Source organism: Homalodisca vitripennis, chromosome 2, assembly GCF_021130785.1.
Source record: "Homalodisca vitripennis isolate AUS2020 chromosome 2, UT_GWSS_2.1, whole genome shotgun sequence".
Taxonomy (NCBI): Eukaryota; Metazoa; Arthropoda; class Insecta; order Hemiptera; family Cicadellidae; genus Homalodisca; species Homalodisca vitripennis.
In genome coordinates, this window is record NC_060208.1 from 44143126 (window position 1) to 44166885 (window position 23760).

The 23760-nt window shown below is 30.1% G+C and overlaps 1 protein-coding gene across 5 annotated transcripts in view; it reads right to left on the bottom strand.

Annotated features, from left to right (window-relative positions):
- The window catches only part of LOC124353870 (85/88 kDa calcium-independent phospholipase A2), a 99222-nt gene that overhangs the window by 20761 nt on the left and 54701 nt on the right, over nt 1–23760 (bottom strand). For all 5 annotated transcript variants that reach the window (XM_046803907.1, XM_046803909.1, XM_046803905.1 and 2 more), the window contains exons 12-14: nt 22751–22922; nt 21785–21954; nt 19049–19206 (exon numbers count right to left, since the gene is read on the bottom strand). In XM_046803907.1, the coding sequence (XP_046659863.1) occupies nt 19049–19206; nt 21785–21954; nt 22751–22922 (500 nt within the window). The remainder of the gene's footprint in view (nt 1–19048; nt 19207–21784; nt 21955–22750; nt 22923–23760) is intronic.

The window sequence follows — 23760 nt, forward strand, 5'->3', positions numbered from 1 at the left end:
AATTCGGGTCTTAGACTCTGGAATTTTTTTGTTCCCAAGTCTCATTTTTCTTTGGTAACTACTGTGTAGAAGTTGATGGAGAGATACAATTAGGGAATTTGTGTCGGGTGTTTTGTAAGTGTAATGTTGTATTAATGAATGATGTGAATGATGAATGTAATGAACGAATTAAGGAAGAGAAGGAATGTACGAATTAAGGAAGAGAAGGAATTAAGGAATGAAGTGGAAAGGTGAGGAAGCAAATGGCGCGCCAACCACAGTTGTCATTACTCGGCTTGTTCTATAGTCATTACACTATGGCCACTCGTGTAAAGACTTGTCCCCAACCACTGAACGACAACCATGTCTTCCTCAATAAAAAGCGCGCCTGAAGCTCTGGGATTTGAACCCAGAACCTCAGGCTTTGAAGGCAAGCGTCTTACCAACTGAGCTACGGAGAGTCTCGAAAGATATAAGCTATATCTCTGCTATATAAGTTGTTCTCACTTTTACAATTAGGATTGCTAGTTTACAAGTTTATTAATAATTTTATATTTCAAAAACCACTCAACCGATTTTAATGAAATTTGGTACACATATAGTAAATACTTAACTCTTTCGACTTAACTTATCCATAAGGGTGAAATCATCCCCTATTTCTTAATATTCATAAAAAAATAAAAAAAATTATCAGAAAAATCTGAAACTTCAAAAACAAGCGAGTTCAACTTAAAATTTCATGAAAATAACAAAATTTTCAAAAACTACCCCAATCATCCCTTATCTTAAAACTCTTATATCTCGAGAACTATTGGAGCTTTTTTGCTGAAATTTGGTATATAGGATCAGTAAATATTAAAGTATTTTTTAAAATCATAACTTCCGGTCCAACCCTTAAGATGACCTTGGAATAGTTTTTTGTTAATATCATCCCCATTTTTTAAGATATTCTTTTGAAATTAAAAATGAATACTTATATCAATGTCTTTAACAATTCTGTAAAGTTTTAAAATTATCCGATGAATAATAGTGAAAATAACGTGATTTTTACTGAATTTCTCTAATATCGTTCTTAATCACATCATAGGCTAAAAATTTCTCAGAGACAACAACAACATAACAAATCGCGTTTGTAACAGCTTTTTGAAAATCCATATTGATAATTATATCGTTCTTTGAACCAGAAATATTTGTCAAACTCTTTGTTGTATCAATGACATAAATAGGTCTATTCGCTAAAAATTCTTTAGGATTGTAATACATTTCCTTATTATTACAGTAAACTTTCTTAAAATCTTGATACATCTGATACATGATTCTGAAAAGACCTCCGGAAATGTTTAAATTTTGTAATTCATCTGGATAATAAGAACCGTTCAATTTTACTCTGATATTTTTTACATCCAAACTATCAAACTTTGAAGGATTTTTTTCTTGATTATTCTGTCTACCTGTTTGAAAACCTATAATAACGAACTTGGGATTGAAGATATTTCTATAAATGTTTGTAATATCGAACGAATAAGTTGTTCCGGAAATACCTTTTTGTTCAATACACTGCCAATCTAGAAAATTAAACATAATGTTTTGACTTTTTGTAATTTCATCAATCAACCTTATTTTACTCGTGATTTTATAATCAATCATTGGAACTCTAATAAAAAAATCTGTAATTGTTATTTTTCCATCAACAGGCATAACATTTCCAGTTGCAGTCTTCAGAATCGCATCATCGTCTTCTGCTCTTATAAAACTTAGATAAAATCCTCCTTTATAGATCGGAATAGTAACATTTTCAAAAAATCCTAATCCAAAATGAGATAAATTTCCAGCTGCTTCAAAAACACCAAATTTAAAATCTGATTCAAAGCCATTAGAAGTTTGAGAAATAACATCACTTTTTGAATACGAAATAGTTCCTTTAATTGTGCTTAATTGGCCACAGTTTTCGACTTCTTCTATCAATTTATTGTGTTTTCTTACTTCAATCTTAGAAAATAAAAACGGTATAAAATTATCGATTAATCTAACATTATCAGTTCCAAGATATGCTTGACCATCTTGTTTTGTTAAAGTTCCAGAAATATAAAACTGGAAGTTAGACGAGCAAAAGTTATCTCCAAAATCAATATTAAACTCAGTTCTTTTATTCGGTTCATTCAAATGTTGTTTACTAATTGGATAGAAATTTTTAAACTCCGCCCTTTCAATATCACTAGCATATTTTCTGTAGTCCGCCATTTAATAAGAGAAAATTTAGAAATTTTAAACATCGTGTATCATTTTTTCATCGATCTAATGTACGTTTTTATAAGAAAAGATATAAATTTTAGTAAAATAATTAAAAAGATTAGAGTCATTTTTAATGATCTACTTCGTCATATTCAGGATTCTCTTCCTTAAATTTTGCGATCTCGGTCACATATTTCAATAAAATCTGCACAGGATAGTAACCGCTATCTATAATATTGTTCCAATCAACTGTATCTTTATTTTCATCCAAAAACTTTATACTCAAGTGTTGATAGAGACAAAGAACAGACATATGATCTTTTAATTGATAATGTATATTTTCTTGAATGAACTCTGATGATAAAGTTTGATATTTTGCAATGTTATACCAATTCAATTTGTTTACGTATAATCTCATCATATCTTCGGATAATTCATATTTTTGAGAAATGTCATCCCAATGTTCTTTTTTCAAATCTCTTTCGTGTTGCATTATAAAAAGATCGAAAGCACTGTAATGTCCCGCCATCTCTATTTTATTAAGAAAAAATTTCAAAATCAAGTTTTTATAAATTGGCTCTTTTTAGCGTTACATTCAGCACATTTTCCAGATATTCTCTTAACTCCGTTAATGTTTGCATAGTATTTTATATCGTTTGTGGCAGTTTTCTCTTTACATCTCACACAATATATGAGCGCCATTTATATAAGGAAAATTAGTCATCGTAACCACCTACTCCATTAAATCTGTTGTCGATGTTTTCAAAAGTTTTATCGACATCTTCTTTAAATTTATTAAAGTTTTCTTCTAGTTTATTTACTTTATCGAGATATAAATCGTTGTATTCAACGAGTTTATGATCAATATTCTCAAAAGTTTTTGTGGCATCTAAACTAAACTTATCAAAAGACTGCTTATTTTTTATAACTTTTTCATTAATTTCGCCAAAGTTTTCTTCTAGTTTAATTAATTTATCATGAAGTAAAGATTGATTAGTAACTACTCTTTTAAAAACTTCACCATTTTTTCTATCAGTTTCATTAAAACCCTCTTGAAATTTAGCGAAATCTTCCAAAAAGTTTGTTATTTTTCCATAAAGATCGCCTTTATATAGATTGAAATTTTCCTCAAAATTTGTAAATTTTTCATCACAATTTTCTATAGATCTTTTACTTCTTTCTTCAAGTTTTTCATAGACTTCTGTTGTAAAATCTTTAACATGCTGTTTATGATTCTCATAATTTTGTTTTAGTTCATTAAACATTTTAATAGGATCTTCTAATTGAATCATTACAACAACATCAAATGGATTAATTCCTTTACTAACACCGCTAATTCTTTTTCCTTTAAAATCTAAGGCATTTTTAACATTCGGATCATGTAAATCAACAATATCGATGTTTTCTGATAATTTTAGAGGTTTTAAAATTTGTTCTTTAACAACAACATCATGTTTGTCAATACCAGGTCGAACACCGACAATTCTTTTCTTATTAGCCAAACTAACATAATTCTTTTCAACTTTGATCGCTTCAGTAATTTCATCAGCTTTTTCGATATGAGACATTAAATTGGTAAATAATTTTTTTACACCATCATCAACTTCTTTTTCCAATGTTTTTATTTTATCAGCAACTTCATTTGAACTCATGAAATTTGCAAGTTTGTTATCATATTCTGCTTTAAAATCTTCAATCTCGACAGCAAACATATCTGAATCTGGAAGGTTTTGTAATACATTTTCTAACTTGTTATCAAACTCATTTCTCAAACTATCAAAATTCAAACTATTATCTACATTTTGAATAATTTGTGTTCCAAATACGTCAAAAATATTTTGTGAATCCATATTTATTAAGCAATAATTTGTTAACAACTTCTTTAAAATCTTTACCATCACTCAGTTCATTGAACACAAAAACACATAAATGACCACAAATTGGGGGATCTTTATAGTCTTGAATCTGAGAATCATTGTAGTAAACGCTTGATTTTTTCAAATATTTAATCAATTCTATAGGTGGTTTGTCCTCAATTCTTCCATACGAATCAAAATAATATGCATTCTTATCATTTTTATAATAACAAATCCAATGTGTTCCACTTCCCATAATCGAGTCTAAATTCACAATTCCACATTCAAATTTCTTAACTTTTTCAGGTAATGTATCTCTCATGAAGATTCCTCTAAAATGTTTAATATTTTTGCAGATTTCTTCCAATTCCCCGAATGTTAAAGGTTTAAATTTTTTTTTCAATGTTTGATTTCACGTAATTCAAAGTTTTTTCATCTAATCCAGATCCTGTAACATCTTCCAACTCTTTATCTAACCAATTTAAAATGTTTCGAACAATAGGAATCACATCCTTTTTAACGATTGGAGCAGCTTTACGAACATAAGGAACAACATTTTTAACAACTGGAATATTTTCTCCAAAATCTAATAAATCTTTCAAAAGTCCACCATTTTTAAGTTCTTTCAACTGATTATAAGAAAATTCTATTCTGGTTCCTTTATTGTTTTTCTTATGTTTTTCGAGTTTATTGTATTGTCTATTTGTTAAAAATATCTTATCTTCGCCATTTTTTAGTTGATCTATTTTAAATTGAATACTAACGGGTATTTTCTTCTTAAAAGCGGATTTTATTTTTTCTTTCTGATTTTTGCTGAAATTTACATTCACCTCCATTTATATAGTTAAAATTTCAAGTTCTCTTCGATTCCCATTCCTAGTTTTCTCTTCAAAAACATTGCTCCAGCTGTTGGAAGCGCAACAAATCTTTCACCTAAACTAGCATCTTTTGATAAAAATCTATCCATTGCCTTATCTTGCAAAACTTTATCTGCGATATGTCTGGAATTTGTGTCTCTATGTTTTGCATAAAAAATATCGTGTTCCATAGCAGCTTGATCTAATTTATTTATACCAGTATCTCCTCTTTTTAGTCTTTTTTCGAGTTTTGTGCCAGGCCCCAGATACTGATAAGTTGGTACGTGTAATTCAAAAGGTAAATTGTTGATAAAATCATTCAAAAGTCCGCTATCCTCAGTCATAGATGAACTTATTGCCGGCAAAACTCGTTTTAAATATTTAATTCCATCAGGTTTTTCAATCATTTCATCAAGTTTGTTCGAAATAAAATCTTTAATCGCTTTCTTTTCGTTCAAAAAATTGTTGTTTCCAGCCTTTTCTTGAGCATAAATATAATTAATAATTCCATCGAGTTTTGTCAAATCGTCGATATATCTGTATTCAATCTTATTATCACTGTATTTTCTCACACCTGATCCTTCGATTCTTTTTTCCCAAATTGGTTTAATCAAATTGAGATATTTTTTACCTTTACTTGACTTTGGTTTCTTAGTTGATGGATCATTATTTTTGTAAATTGAATCAGATTTCCATAAAATTTCAGTATACTTTTTCAAGTCTTCTTCAGAATATAAACCGTCTTTTGGAACATCAGTGCCTGTTAATAATCTCCATAAACCTTGAGTTCCTTCATATGTTTTTTCATTAATAATGATATCATTATGCTCAAAATTCACGGGCAAATTTCCAATCATAAAACTTTTCTTTTTTCTGTCCCAATACAAACCAAATTTATCATCCTTTGCTCTAGGAAGAAATTTTTTACCAATTTCACCAATTATTATATCCGTTGTTCCAGGACTTATTGGTTCAACTATGGTAGAGTCTTCAATGATTCGAGGTCTAAATGGTGTTGAAGATGGTAATTTTGGCAATTCAAACTCAGATTCTGGTATCGAAATATCAGCAAATTGTCGTACAACTGGAACCAAATTCATCAAATTTTGATTATCGCTTAAAACATTTTCAATTTTGCCCTCAACATTTTTTATTGCAGATGTTACAGGTTGATTAATTTTTTGAATAAATTCTTGTTCTTTTTCATCAATTCGAATCTGTTCTTTAAATTCTTTGATTAATTTCTTTTCTATTTGATCAAGTTTTTTTGCTTCTTCTGAAGTTACATTCGCCATTTATTTAGGAAAATTTTAAACGTGGAACGTAAAACGTGAACACGAAACGTGAACACGGAACGTAAAACGTGACCGTGGAACGTGAAACACGAACGTGGAACGTGAAACACGAACGTGAAACACGACCGTAAAACATGAACGTGAAACGTAAACACGACCGTGAAACATGAACGTGAAACATGAACGTGAACGTGGAACGTAAAAACGAGAACACGAAACGTAAACGTGAACGTAAAAACATGAAAACAACTAGATTATCACACGTTTATATTGGAAAATTTATTCAAATATTTACCATTTTTAGGCTTCAAAGTTAGATTAATAGTTAAAAATCCGTAGTCTTCTTTCCAAATTTTATCACATAATTCATTAAAGTGGTTAAAACTCATATCAGATCCCACATAATTGCTGTAAATTTTTCTCGAATAGTGATCGTCTTGCTTAAAAACACACAACATATTCAAATTATTTCTTATAACTTGTTTATCAACCTTTGAAAAGCATTGAGAAAGATAGATACAAGAGATATTTTTGTGACGAGACATTACGAAATATTCCTTGATAACGTCTTGATTTTCCAAAATACAATCATCAAAAACGATTAAAGAATTCGGTTTACATTCGCTTAACGGAACTATGTCCTCGGAAGCATTATAAAAATATGATATTTTCTTACTTAAGTTCTTCTCAATATTTTCAAATCTTTCTTGTAATTTTTTATAGGCGTCTTGTTCTAAAGATTTACTAAAAACATACAAATTGGAATAAGGAATCAACCTATTGTAGATAAAATTCAATAATAAAGTTGTTTTTCCACATCCACTTGAACCAACAATTAACAATCTGATTGGTTGATCTTTCTTATTTTCTTCAAACGTTTGAAGTTTTATCTGATCTTTTTGCTTTAAAAATTTCTCCATTTAAATAGAAGATTTTCATCTTGAAGCAACGCTTGCGAAAATGAAGCTGTTCAAGTTGACTTCAGAAAGCTCTAAATTAGTTTTAAACTTGGAACATCCTATACACTTAGAGGAAGAATCAAATTATTTTATCGGTTTAAGCGGTTTTTTATTCTGACAATTTTGTAATAAATATTAGTGAAAGTTCTCCTTATTGTATAGGATTTAGTGAGAAGAACATAACAAAATATTATGGTTTAAACAAAGGATATTATACTTTCGATCAAATTAAAAATTCCCTTAAAAATTATCTGAAAACATTCAAACAATCAGATAAATCTTTAAACTTTGACGAAAACAAGTTTGAAATGCAAAAAAATTATCTCTCTAATAAAATTCAAATAAAATCACCAGTAAGAATAATGTTTTCAGCAATTATTGTAGATTTGTTAGGGTTTGTTCAAGAAACTATTGAGCCAAATCAGGTATATTTAGGAAATAAAACGCCAAAATTTAGACCGTTCGATGTAATTGAAGTGCACTGCAATCTCGTTGAACCTAGTTTTGAAAATTATACCGAACATCTTCACAAAGAATCGGAAATTTTGTACACTTTTTTCCCAAATGTTGCTTATGGATCAAAAATCAGTGAAAAAACCGAATGAAATCGATTATATTCCAATTAGAAAAAATATTAAAAGAATTCAAAAAATCGTTCTGACTATTCAAGACTCTGAGGGAAATTTATTAAATAATGAGAGTAAAACAACAATTTATTTAAGATTGAAAAAGGAATAAAAATGAGTTGATGATGATGACAAAATTCAATATTTTTACTTAAAAAACAAGGGTCTATTCGAATGGCCCCTTAACAATCTTCATCCTGACACTGTTTTTATCAATGAATCTGGCCTTCATTCTCAAAATAAAAATTACTAGTTAAATTTCTTTTCTATCTAAATGGAGTCAGTTGTAGACCTACTCAATAATCAACTTAGATTTAAAAGCAAACATATCTTTACAATTGTTGACGAAAATAATGAATTTTGGTTTAAGGCTAAAGATGTTGCAGAAATATTGGAATTTAAAAATACGAGACAAGCTATCATAGATCATGTTAAAGAAAAATACAAAAAAAGCTTTGAAAACATAGATTCTGACAAGGGTATCGAATCGCGACTCTTACAAAAATTACATCCAGACACTATTTTCATCAATGAACCAGGCATATATTCTTTAATACTGAAATCTAAAATGAAGATTGCAGAAACGTTTCAAAATTGGGTTTTAGAAGAAGTTTTACCGAGTATTAGAAAATATGGCGAGTACAAACTTGAAAACGAAAATAAGCAGTTAAAAGATGAAATAAAACGGTTACAAATTTCAGGTCAAATGAAATCCTTGAAAATAGAGAATCAAGAATTGCGAATGGAATTAATGAAGAGAGATATGGTATGTAAAGATTTTGATAAGAAAAAACACCATGTTTTTGTGTTAATTAAGAAGAATCACATGTGGGAATATCCTTATTACGTTATCAGAGCTCAGAAACGAGAAATACCAAACCGATTAAAACATCTAAAAATAAATTATCCTGAATTAGAGATTTTGTTCATTGATGACGAACCAAATTCTATCAATCTCTACAACCAAATGAAAGAATCTTTGAATATTTTATACAACGGAAATCATTTTACTACAAATATGGCAGAATCTCGACTGATTTATAGAATATCTAAATTACACGATGAAAATGTTTCTAAATTTTACTAAAAACTCTCGATTTATTATATTTTGTTTGTAAATGTTTAGCATAACTAGGTAACCATTGTAAAATCTTTTTTTCATATTCACAAGGCGTTTCGTTTTTATAACTTTCGCTGAAAATTTTTTTAGCACAATCTTTGCAAAAAGCATCTTTTCTATCTTTACTATACTGCCAGTTATTAAATTCAGAAATATTTTTAATTTCTTTACAAAAGTAACACTTTTTCTCTTCTAAAGTTAATTTGTTCATTTTAACGTATAATTCCTTACAATAACAGTCTTTTCTATTCTCTTCTTGACACTTTGTACATTTCTTTTGAGACTCCATTTAAATAGAAAAAATTATTACACGATGAAAATGTTAAACTCTTAACTTATGATATTTGGTTTGTAAATGTTTTTGATAATTATTTAACCATTTTATAGTTCTTCCACATTCACATTGAGTATCTTCATAATATAATCTATGGTGATTCTTCTTTACACAATCTTTACAATATGAGTCTTTCTTATCTCTACTATAGTGATCACTATTAAACTCTGAAATTTTTTTAGTTTCTTTACATTTAAGACATTCTTTATCTTCCAAAGTTAATTTTTCTATTTTATCATATAATTCTTTATGATATTCCCTTTCACAATCTTTGCAATTATAATGCATTCCATCTTTCCTATTTTTATCTTTATAAAATTCATTTAAATCTTTAAATTCTTTGCACTTTGTACATTTCTTTTGATGCGCCATTTATATATAGAAAATTTATATTACAGTTTTGACTTCTTCAATTCATATTCATAAAACTTTCCGGTTATTTCTTCATTATTTAAATCTTTTATACTATAAGTTACAGGATCTGTGTTATTAATTTGATAAATCACAAAGATTTCTCTTGACCAATTGTTCTTATATTTGTTCGAAAATGTTTGTTTTTTACTAACAATTCTTACATGATCATTGACTTTAAATTTAGTTTTCGTGTGAATTTCAGGTGGAACATACTTGAAAACGGTCTCTAATAACTCCTTTTCTGCATCCTTATCTACGTCTTTAGGCTTCATTTTGATTGTGCTATGAACAGTATCGTTATATTTCTTTACGATTTCTTGAAGAATATCGATCCATTTAAAGTTTTTATTAATCTCAAAAAGAACCTTCATTCTTTCATTTTGAGTTCTGTTATATCTCTCTACAATACTTGATTTCTCTTCGTTTTCAGTATGATAAATCTTAATGTTGTATTTCCTCAAAACATCGTTAAATTCTTTATTTTTAAACTCTAAACCCTTATCTGTATGAAGTAGGTTAGGAGGTTTGTGATTGATCCTTATGGCATCTTTTACTATATCTTCGAAAGCTTTTGAAATATCCTTGCCGTTTTTTCTTTTGATAGCTCTTGACCAAGCATATTTTGAGAAAGTATCAATAACATTTAACATATACTTAAATCCATCATTTTGATCTGAATAGTTAGACATTATAACTAAATCTGCTGCCCATAAATCGTCAATTCCTAATGTTATAATTTTTCTCTTTTTAAACTTCTTTCGTACCGGTGCATGAATTTCTCGAGCTTCAATCTCTATCTCATCTTTAGTCTTCAATTCTTGCTTAACAGGTTTTGGATTTGGATTCTTTATAAACTTACTCTTGTTTGTCTTACATTTTGAACATTTTGCAGCAATTCTATACAATCCATTTTGAGTTTGAACGATTTTTGAATCTATATTTTTCGTTTTTTTTTTTACACTTGTGACAGTGAATTAAATCATCTTCCATTTACATATCAAAGTTTCCAAGTTTATTTAATTCGTCTAATATATCAGATTTTGCTTCATTTTTATAGCCATACGGTACTGTATCGATCTTATTTTCTAGGACAATTCTCTTATCATCTTTAGCGTTCAGTGCCAGCTTGTTTATGGTAACAGTGTACAACTCATGTTTATAACTTTTGATGACTGTCATCTCCCTAAATTCTTCTTTATCTTCGAACAAACATCTCTTCAAGTTTTCGATATTTATTGTTTTATTTACAACGCTTCTCTTAATTCCTTTACACCTAACTGGGTTTTTATCTAGATATTTGTACGAGTACATCTTAGACCTTAAACCACAAAATTCTTCTAAAACTTCGCTATTTAACTCATCTTTGAATTTCCCTATTACCTTCTTATTTTTAGTAGTGAAACATTCATGATCTTTTGGATAATCACTTGTATCAAAGTCATCTATATTTTCTTTAATAATTTTAAAAGGATCTCGTTTCAATTCTAGAAAATAACTGTCTGTATCCATGTAACACAGATTCAAATCTGGATCAAACTTCTTTAATTTATCGTAATAAAACTCGTACATTAGCAATTTTGAGAGGTCGAGAACTGAAAATCCTATGTAAATCGGTTTGTTAAATTTAACCTTTTGTTTGTACATGTGACTCGCTATACAGTTGTCGTCAAAGATGTTAAAGCATTTGAAATTTGTTTTCTTAGCTTGTTTCATTGAAAATTCTTCATTTCCAAGCTTAATATCACATCTGTTTCTCACATTTTCCATAGATTTTCCAAAAACTGAGTTGTTCATCAGCTTATAAAAGTCCTTTTCAAAGTCGCTTGTAGCTTTGGTTCTCATGTTTGTGTTAAAATCAATGTATTCTTTCATAAAAGGCTTCTGATCGAATGCAATAACTCTATTCACATGTTTCAAAATCATACCTTGTTCCAAATAGAACTTCAAATTTCTCGAATGAACAACGTATTCAGTTTTATCCAGTAGAGTTGTGCAAAGTTTGTTTTTAAAATGTTCTGGAGCAAGAGGTAAATCCTTGTGATGTTCGTGTAAATTTGTTGGATATCCAAGATCGACTTCGAGAATATAGCCATAATCTTCGTCGCCAGTGAGTTCTAAAATTGTTTCTTGCCATTCTGCTGTTGTGTAAGTTTTAGGATCCATCCACTTGATTTCGTTATATGGTAAATTTTGCATGAGGCCATACCCATAAAGGTTATTAGCATCAACGTATAACAAATAGTTTTCGGGCTTTGTCTTATCGAAATCTTTTAAATATTTGTTATTTGCTTTCACATATCGTTTAATACACTGAGAAATGCCTCCGCGAATACCTTTTTCGATCATCAAATACATATTATAATCACTAATTAATTGTAATTCTATCTTCGTTAATTTTAACATAGCATCCCATGCAAGACTGGGAGCTGTTAGATAGTGTGCTGGATCAAGCTTATAGCAATTCAAACAAATATTCCTAAAATTTTCAAAGATATCAGCGAGCAATAGAACATCTTGAATGTTATAGAGATCAGAGTAATTTCCTAGATTTTTCTCTTTTAATTTGTTCCAAACATTTAAGTAGTGTTGAAAATCTTTCTCAGATATGCTCTCATCTGTCAAAAGTGAATAGAAATCTTGAATTCTCAATTCTTCTGTGTAATCAAGTTTTTCAATACTGTCGATAAATTCATAGGGAAATATTCCTTTTCCAGATAGAATTTTAAAAATCTCGTCGTCGTCATTTGGCTGTCTTTCTATTATCTCATTCAATATTTTTCCATCTTGTATAAAATGATTTGTATGTTTGAAGTCTTCTCTCTTTAGATTTTTAGCTAACTTTTCTATAGACGAGGCCATGAATCTGAACGTGTCTACAAACGAAAACTTGATGAATTTTCTTGGCTTATCACCTTCGAATTCATAGCGATATCCAGAATTTACAGAATAATTTATATATTTTTCATCGGTGTTTGCAATCAAATCAACATTTCCATATTGTTTAGCCAATTCTTTTATGTACAAATGAGTATCGTAATTTGACATATTGTGGCAGAAAACGGGAATATTCTGAGGAAATTTCAAATTTAGATTGCAACATGCATGAGCTGCGCCTCGAAACTTGCCGGTTAAATGACAATGATCTCTCACTTTATTATAACTCTTATCTTTCCAACTATCAGGAGTAAAACCATACTGAATTGACCCAACATCATAAGCAGACCATTCACAGATATGACAAACGTTTGAATTTTGATACGAAATTTCTTCTTCTTCTGTCAATTTCATAGGTTTCATGTTCTTAGAATTATATTTTTTCGCTATGTATTTCGATAATTTATTGAGTTCTTCAAACAATTTTGTTGGGACGTTTTTCAAATCTTCTTCATTTTTGGCACGATAACATATCGGTTTGTACATGCGATTGGTCACATTCGACACTAAATATAGAGTAAAACCATAAGGAATATGCTTCTGAATCTTGGTTGTAGTCGATCTTTGTGGATTGTTCTTGCATGTCGGAATTTTTTCTAATATGCTCTCAAAGTCCATATAAATTACGTACGGATGGTTAAATTTCTTTTGATAATTAGTAAATTTAGTTGTTTGACCTGGAAATGGCATAATTGGCTTACAAACTTCATGATTTTTACAAATTTCTAAATGATCTGTTAAATCTCCAGATTTGTAAAAATGGCTTAAACATCTTCTACACAAAAATTTTCTTTCTTTATGTTTAGACAACTGCGAAGAAACAAGCTTATTTAAATCGGTTATCAAAACATAATGAGATTTATCATCTTGTTTAACATACAATAAATCAATGTTTGTTTCAGCGTCATATTTTTCAGAAATTTGTAACGGAACAATGTTAATATTTTCATCAAAACTGTAGACATTGATAGACATTGTTGGATACTTATACTTGGAATTGTAGCTTCGTTTTTCAAATATTTGTATATCTTTCAGAGACATTGGATACTCAAAACCTGAAAATATTTCGTCATTCACAAATTTTTCGTATTGCTTTACACGTTCACAGTCTCTTTCTGGTTTTTCAATAGCACATCTTATTGAGTAAATAAAGCAAAAATCATCTCTATTTTTTATATTTATACAAGCTTTTTTATCTTTGATATTCTTTGGTAAATCGATGTATGATCCTGCATTCATCATTTCGTGTTTGTTAAGGCTCAAAACTAGTTGTTTACAACTTTTAAATGTCCATCCGGAACCTTTATTTGGATTATTCGTTTGTTCTCGATGTGTTAATTTATTAAATTGCTTAGTAATAAAGTCGTTTACGTCAAAGATTTCGTCTGCTTTGATAGTAAAATACATTAGACATGTTTGCGGTTCACCATTCACTAAAGTTCGTTCGTATTCACATTCCAAAGAGAGATAGCCCTTCATATTTTTAACATTTTCTTGAAATTTCTCGATTAAACTTTTAATTTCTGACCGCATAATTGAAAGATATTTGTAAATTGACATGGAACTGTCGTTCAAGTTTGTTAAAATGTATTGCTTGAAAAGACCGTGTATTGAGGATAAAACTTCTACATCAATGATATTTTCGGATTTTACTTTAAGAGTTTTATCAATTTCTTCGATCATTTCAGACTTGGTTTTATCGTTAGTACCGATAGCCAACTTTTCAGCTATTGAATGAAGTTTTTCATCATTAAATAGGTCGAGATTTTTCTTTTCAACTTTGAAATTTCTCTTTAATTCACGTAATTTCTCAATATTAAACATGTTTTCGTGATCGGCAATTTTATTTTCTCTAGCCCATTGTCTTAAATAATTTAGTTCATTATCGTAAATTTGCTTGTTTTTTTCGTGACTTTTAGAATTATAATGGCGATCATAGTTTTTTCTTAAAATTTCTATTTTGCAGAACGGACATGATATTTTATCGCGCTCCATTTAGATAGAAAAATTTATTTAACTAAATGGTGCTTGTAAACCAACGATTGCGCCTCTCACGGCGTGATATCACTACGGATATGACGCAGGCGAAGCGAGAAAAGGTCGACCGAGAAATGGTTTTGCACTTTTTGACTTTGAATTTTTTCTATTTAAATGGAGTTCTTGAAAGAGTTAAATGATATTGGAGAATGTAAGTTTAAAGAGTATAAGAAGTTAAATGAATTGGAAGAAAGGAAGAAACATAGAATCTTGAATTTGGAGAAAATGAAAGATAAATTCGGGTTTACAATAATTGCCGAGTTGGAAGATTGTAAAGTACACTTGCCGAACAGATTTTTGACTGTTTTGGATGAAAAAAAGATTAAAGAATTAAACAAAAATGAAAAATTACACTTGATTGTTACTGGAAAGAAGACTATAAAAGATAAAGAAATTATAACAATTAACTTTGTAGAATAAAGTCTTAACTCTAAAACTTGCAGTCCCTCCCCACGTCATAGTACTGTTTTGATAACCATAGTTGGTGTCTTTCTTCATAGGAATCACATGGAATATTATCTACAGTAATACCTTTTGTTTCACACAAAATGTGGCTATATTCTATAAGAAAAATTCTATAATGCTCTTTAATGAATTGTGTTGATAAATCTTGATACTCACAAAAATTCCTAAGAAATTCATCAATTAAGTCTTGATTATCTTGAAAGAACGTATAATATGGGAAAAATGTCATAAAAAAACGATGAAAACTCTCTGTTTGTTTATTTTTTACTTTCTTTTCAATATCTTTCGTAATTATATTAAATATGTAATCCCTTATTTTTTTCGTTTTTTGTGTGTACACGTGTGCAGTTTTCGTTCTTTCTGCAAAAGACTCTACAAGTTCTTTTAATTCTGTTTCATTTAAAGACGGTATCAACTGTTGTTGAGAATAAACCGGCAATTCACTGAATTCATCTTTGTTGCACTGTTTTAATGCTAGAAACTGAAGAGAGCTTGGTGAGTTCATGTTGTTTATTTAGTAGAAAAGTTTTTTATTAAAGTACAGTATGTTTTTAGTAAAAATGTTTTAAATTGATTAAATTTTATTAAGATAAATCCTTTATTCGTAGCAGATTTGACAACATTTTACAAAGCACAGCTTAAGAAAGTAGAAGCTCAGATTCGGTTAATTTTTCATTCCACAGAGTAGATAGTAATGTACCGATCGCTTTTGGAGACGAACGACTGTAGATTCGGTTAATTTTTCATTGAGATTTGCTGTGTTATTTCTCAGCTTCCTTTATGGTACATTGAACAGTATTTTACATTGCTTTTCGGTTGGCTCCGAAAGTGCGCCAGGAACCCCATATTACTATCTACTTATATATATATATATACAGTGTGTTCCAAATTTTACGCACAGTGAAGGGATCTTGGAAACCGTAAAAGATAGAGCGTCATGCCACGCTTGTTTGCTCTATAGCCGCTAAATGGGGCAGGACAATCACATTTTGATGTCCGGGGATAATTGACCATTTGAAAGATAAATTAAATTTAACTTTATGTCAAATGATAAAAACATAAGTACAAAGAGATATGGAACAATAGATGTGTTTACATGATATTCAGAAAGATTTAGTTCCAGAGTTTTAATTTTTATTTCAATTATTATAAACCCATAATTTAATTTTTAGAATATAATTACAATGAAAATGAAGTAATTATTTCGGAAATACCAGATTGTTGTGAAAATTATAGAAACTAATATAAACATTATTAATAAAAATGTATAAATATTTATTACTTTAATATTTAGAAGTCAGTGATCATTGTAATCTGTAATATGTAATAAAATATTACAAAAATATGTGTAAAATTAATAGAAAATACACAATTTTGTATATAAAAAAAAGGAATGTCAAATTATTTAAAAATATAAAAAATAACCATTCAATAATTAACAAATGTACTTTTTCAAGATATATATTCACAACCCCATTATAAGAAGTGGTCACTTCTCACTTCTGTTGGTCAGTCCCGAGACTGCTTTTCCATTTTTTATTTTGAACATTTAATGGTTTTTAAAAACATAAAAAATAATATTAATTTCATTAATTAAATTATAGGTTGCAAAACACATCACTAAGTGGGGAGAAATGAGCTAAACCTGTTATGGTGTTTCTTGGGAAAACAAAGACATTATTGTTAATTAAGTTATATATGCATTGTTCCATATTATTGCATACTTTTATATTACATGCATTAAATTTGATCATCCAATAATGAAGCTACAGTTTCAGGGTCCTTATGCAGCTATAAAAAATCCAAAATAAAAAAAAGGTTTTCTGCACAAAGACGAATCACTCATTCACAACAAAATACACGGTCTACTGGAACTGGTAAATAACAGCAAAAGAGTAAAGGGAGGGTTAATTTGGACTCCTCTGTTCCTTTAGACACCATATCTTTGGAGGTGTATACTTGTTTGATTAGCACATTTTTGTCATGGTTCCGACATATGTACACCTTTGTCCACACTTACGTGACCTTACCACTTTGAATGGTGGAGATATGATTGTGTCAATTGTATAAAATTGCATGAAGTGCCAGTGTCAACTATTTAGATGATTAATTTATATTTACATAATATTTAACACTACACAAAGTTATTGCAGTCATCTAACTGTATCGCCATATTCTGTAGGTTCCAAACTATCGATATAAAGTAGTTTTTTATTGTTTTTTTTTCTTTTTGGCCTGCAAGCCCCTTAGTAGTGACAAAGTTTTCTTATAACAGCTAATATAGTGGTTGAAAATGTAGTGGTGTATACTGAGTTTTTATAATTGTTTCATGCTAATAATTCATTGAATCCTGCAGTCCAAGCAAACAAGAAAAATATTACTACTTCCATAGTAGTTTTGTTAGTGAGCAGCATTATTATTTTTTGAATGGCTGTTGCCAAGTGTTAATTAGACTTTAGTAGGAAATTTTTGTACTTAAAACATTGTTTACATTCGTTTTACTGTGAACTTTTACATGAACTAATTATAAAAATGTGAGCAGAAAACCTGCTACTCACAAGCGTTTGCTCTACCATCTTTTGTTAGCAGTATGGGTATCTGGTATAAATCTTTTGGGCGGTAGCGTTTTATTTAGGGCACATGATGATTTGCATACACATTTTATTAAAATTTTATAAAAATTTAGTGTCCTTTATTGTGGTATAGTTGATAAATCTAAAAAGATCTAAGCTACAAAAAATTATTCACCAGGCACTTATCTATGTACAAAAAAAATTATCTTTTATTAAAATCCACATTTAAGATTTTTAACAATAATAACTTGCTAACACACACAAGTGTTGATAGCTCATTTCTATATTTTTAAATGGTTAGTCCGTTGGTTTTAATTTTTTTGGTGGTAATTGAAGTTGCTGGAATTAGAATCTTATAGTCACTGCATATGTAACAAGTTGGCCTATAGGGTCATTCCATATCCAATCAACACAGGTTATAAACCTGACCACCTCAGAATTTAATGAAATCAGGTATGGTGGTTGTCCTCATATTGATCAGAAACATTGCCAATTTTTTCCAAATATCTCAAACAATTTCAAAGTTAGAGCTATGTAAAGTGTCTAAAAATCCACCAAAAACACGTAACCTACATATTTTTAATTCACTATAGTTTTTCCCCTAATTTAGCTAGACATATTGGAGTGTTGTCATTTACTCAGTTTTAAATGCTCTTTCTGTTGATATACAACACAATATACTTTGTTATAAAAAGTTTTTTTGAAAAATCAAATTCAAATTTTGATTTCAATTTTCTAAAAAGTGCATTTTTGAAAGTAAATAAAACATTCTACAAGTATTCCTATAATGAAAGCTATCTCTTTTACAATAAAACACTTCTAATCCTATCTAAATATTCCAAATTTACAATATGGATACTTGAAAAAATTGGTAAATTTCCTAAACTATATGAGGTCTACCATCATAACAAATTTCATCACATTCTGAGGGGGTCAAGTAAATCTTTTTTAAATAGTGTGCTAATTTCATATGAAATGACCCTACAGATTCAATTAACTTAATTTTATTAAGCTTTTAAGTATTCAAGAACCAGACATTTTTGGATTTAAAAAGATTTAATTATATGGTTTTGAAATTTAAGATCTAATCCAGATCTGAATGTAATGTTGCATGAATCACACCAACACTATTGTTCTCGTAGCCTAAGGATATGTGTTTGATATAACATTGTAAGGTTATTACAAGTGCAAATAATTATGTAGAGTACTTACCGATTAGATTATAAAACCATTATTAGGCTTGGTATTTTTTATGTAAGAAGTTATGACTCATACAATGAACGACCAAAGGTTCTAAAAATAAAAATTTCATTGTAGAACTTAATGGGCTAACTATTTGCCAGAATAAAGGAATTAAAATAGTTTACCTTGACCAATGCCTCCTTCACACTTGAGAAGCGATGCAAGTTGTTTAATGGCTTTGTCGTTGCTGAAAATGTAGGACTTGGTTTCCCACAGCATGTTGACTAGTTTCTCATCGCTCTTCTCATCCAAAGCAACGTCCTCAGAGAGTTGTGGCGAAAACCTGGTGAGAGCAGGCAGTCAGATCAAGTGTGCTGGGATCTTGATACAGATAGAAATTACAATTTTCATGAACATTTGGTCTTCGAAAGTCAAGCCAATAATGTAGACAGTATACATTAGTTTTTTCTTTACATTATGGTTAGAGAACAGTGAATGTGTCATATAACAGACTCAAATCCTCTGAAAATACTGAGTACTCTAATATCTCTAGTAACCAAACAATATATAATGTTGTATTATATAACAAGGTGAACTTATATTAGCATATTTATGAACAAAAGAGATTCAATTTTGTCACCTGGGGAGCCTTCCAGAAGCATCAATAGTACAAAAATCCTAAAGAGACACCAGTATAAGAAACAAAAATGAAATAATTCATTTACTGATGTAGGCTGACTGTAATTGGGAAGAGTAATATCATGTGAGATAATAATAGTGACATGCCTTCTCAAATAGGCAGTTGGGCAGAGATGAAGTTTGGGCCAGAAGACTAGCAAAACATTGAGTTTCAAAAAAAAAAAAAAAAAAAAAAAAAAAAAAAAAAAAAAAAAAAAAAAAAAAAAACTGATGAAGGGGACCAGACCATTTAAGCTCCCCAGAGCAGATGAGTTTGTTCCCTGTGCTAGTAAAAAGAAGAATAAAGATGTGTTACTGTTACTTATAATGTAACTTTCTTGGAGAAGAGCTTATTCATGTGGATTAGAAAAAAGGCCATCTTCAAGGGAGGATTTCCAAATTCTATGTACTGAGAATTCTTACATCCCTCCTTTCATTAAAACAGACCAAGAGTTCTGAATAGGTATGGGATAGATGAGATCCATTCAGATTCCAGGAGTCAAGTCTGTGATAGCATCAGATTTCAGATGCTTCACTGAGCGGTAGGTTCAATGGAGCTGACCTCAACATTTGGATATGTTCAGTAACTCATCATTACATGCCAATCAGCATGCAGATACAGAAGGAAAAGACACAAGAATTTCACTTCATAGTTTAATTGGAACAGTTGCAATAACAAGTAACGTAAGTGTTTTGAAATACTAAAAAGTGCATAATACCTTAAAAGAAACAAAAAGAATTAGGCATGTTTAACTAAAAAAAATTAAGGAGCATTATAAGTGATCCCTTAACACAGACAAATAACTTGAAGCCAAATAAACCGTTACCTTCTGGATAAAAAATGTTTGTAGTAAATTTAGTGCTGTGTTTCTTGGCCCATTTTTTCAAACTACCTGTGCAGTAGATAGTCCAGGCTGACAAAAAACAGTGTTTGTAATAGGGTTTTGTTTGTGAACGGAATCAGTTGTTGGAAATGTGATTATTTCCACCCTACATTATAGGTACAGGCAAAATTTATTTAAAAATATAACTTGTTCAGTGTATTTTTAAAACTAAACTGTTATTATTTCTTTATGACTATTTCTTTATAGACTAAACTGAGTTTCTGGTTTCATATTTTACACATTTTGTAGATCAAACCTATAAATAAAATCGTAATAAAGATGCAGTGGAATAAATCATTGGAAGAACATTATAACATTATTTTTACTTGTAACTGTATAGAAAAACCTAATTAATTTCTCAATGTATTGAGTTCAATATTTTAATCCCAAAACTATGAATTATTCAAGTATTATATCCTTATTCTTTAAGTTCCTTACATTTGTATTACGTATCATATCAGTATGAAGAGAAATGTGGTTATCTTGAATTTTGTTTTAGTTATTTTGAAACTTTGATGTCCACTGAACATTAATTCAAAGCTAGGATCCCTACAACTGTGCACATGTCTGCATCAGCTATACTATGTTAACTCACATGATCCTTGCAGAAAAGTACTCTACCCACCATGACAATCGCCATACATAATTTTGCCTTTAGGAAGTCTGTTATTTTAGTAATCTGAACTCTGCCTCACTGTCATCAATGTAGATGCCTCATTCCTACACCTCTACATAGCTTATCCCCTCTTCCAATTATTCTCATATTTCTGGTTTGCATCAGTCAAGGTGAATGCTTACAAGAGGCACGTATTACGACCTCATCTTGTTATATTGTATATTTGTTACTTTTGTTACATTATAATATTATACAAAAAATAAATTATTACTCATTTTAAAATGTTTTTTAGTAAACTAAATACAGATTAAACTCTCACAAAAGAGCACTCAATTACAAACTTAGCATTTACATTAAAACTGGTTAGACATTCATTTTAGAAAAGCCAACATGGAAATGTAGGTAGAAGAAAGTTCTCAACAGTAGGGTCATGAAATGGCAGAAATCTATGGAAGTAATATTAAAACACAATTAAAATTTAAACTTATAAAATATTTCCATTTGGTACCGACTAATGGGTAAGGCAGCTTCACTCACTTTGTAAAAGTAGTCTAATGGTGAAAGTGTCATACCATTTAATTGATTCAGCATTTTATTTCCATAGTGTTGATTCTGACTCTAGGTCATACTTTTGTAATAAAAACACAAGAATGTAATATAATTAGCTATGTTTTATGTTGCCAATTGCAGAGGACAACAAAATCCAGTGTCGCTGTTAACATGTTAAAAAACGTAATGCTTACCTGAAGTAAGGAACGTTGATCATTGCGCACCAAGCATTGCAGCGGTCTATGATCCTGCCATCCGCTAGCGTGGCCTGGTCAACCAGGAGCGTACCCAACGCAGAGATGCCTCTGGCGAGGCGGACTGTGTCGGTCAGAGTCTCTGGTCGGAACACGTCCAATCCATTCAACTGTAAACAGACATCCAATCATTAAAAGCTTTAAAAAATTCATAATTAAAAATATAAATGAATGAAAAATAATTGAGAGCAATTAGAACTGATTTATTGAGTTGTTTTGGAAATGGATCCAACAATAGTTAAAGTACCAAGTTAAAGGTATAATATAGTTTAATTAGAACGTCATTGATGTGAATCTCCATCAACTCTATTTCTTGACATCCATGTAAATGACACTTTTTCCGAAAAATATACTTGGGGTTAATTAAATGCAATAGTATACTTTAATAATGGCCGCTGTTGCAAAAACATCAAAATCCAATTTCTTTTCATTTCATCCTTCACGATTATGAGTTTTTATATTTCTTCCCAAGACATATACAGAGAGAGGCAAACAACCCATTTCATGATGTATAGGGGCTGGGCCGAGAAACCATTTTTAACACCCAACAATGGGACTTTGGGGGAGTAGAGGTAATTTTTTGAAGATTTTCATATGTAAAGGACGGTCGAGCCATACCTCATTAAAAAAACTAAAGACAATGGCACTAGTTGAACTTTCTAGATAAATTAGTGTCTAAAATAATATAGTTTAAAAGAACAAATTTAAACATTTATCACATATTTCTTCTTTGATAATTCAAAAAGTAATTGAGCATTGTAAAAATCTAAACTTCAGAATTTTGAATAGTTGTGATGGGTATAATGAGTAAACATTATGGCCTATGAACATGTACTGTACTGAACTATTTAAACTGCACTAATTCAGTATATGATTGGAACCTTTGTGCACACAGACCAACCTAACCTCTTTGACTGGAACACAGCCTGTTCCCACGGAGACCACAACTGTGGGTGGTTTGACTTCCGACCCCCTCCCCACCACCTTCAGTGCTGCATTGTACTCGTGGATCTCGGTCAGGGCATCCATCGTCGGATTGTTGGCAATCAGGCCTCCATCGATGAACCGGCCAAATGCCCTGTCACAGACCAAAAGCATTCATTACTGTTCTAGAAACCAACATTTGTAGAGTATAGTTCTCTGATAGGCATTGAGAAATCGAAGAAAACAATACACAATATGTTTTTCGCATGCATAAAAGTCCGTACAGCGCCCATAGCGAGTTATATCGCGAACTACATTTTACAACATTAGATAGTTTAATAGTTGTCGAATTTGCTGCTAGATGACAGAGAAAGTCACTTTTGCTGCTTAGTGCATTAGCTAACGTGCCAACTGAACGTTTGAGGAGTATCGATCGGTAACAGCTGTTTCTTTCTATTCATGTTTGTTTCCCGTACTTCTCGAAACGCCTAAAGCGATTATACTCGCCGCCATTTCGTGAAGCGCCGCCATTTCGTGAAGTTGTATGTCTAGTGTTCCTGCTCACTGACAGTTTATGTTTTTACAGTTTTATTAGTTTATATTACGTTTAGTGCTTGTGAACTATTAAAAATATTACTATAGTAATAACTATTATTTATTATTTTGACGTAACTTGTGAATGTATACGTATTGCCATAATTATGGCTAACGCAGACGATCCGGACTTTGACGATTTCGTTCTTGGGGTTACATACTTTGGACGATTATTCGTAAAAAAAAACAGAAAACAGTTTTCCAAAATGTGTATTTATTTACTTATTACATATCATATCTATTTCATGTACCGGTATACGTTTGTAAAAATTATACAGTTTTATCAAAATAACGTTTTCGTTCATTTCATACCTACTGGTCCTTAAAATAGAAAAATATCTATATTTCGTTTAAAAAAATGCCCATAAAAGCATTTTATGGTTTTTTATTCTTTAAAT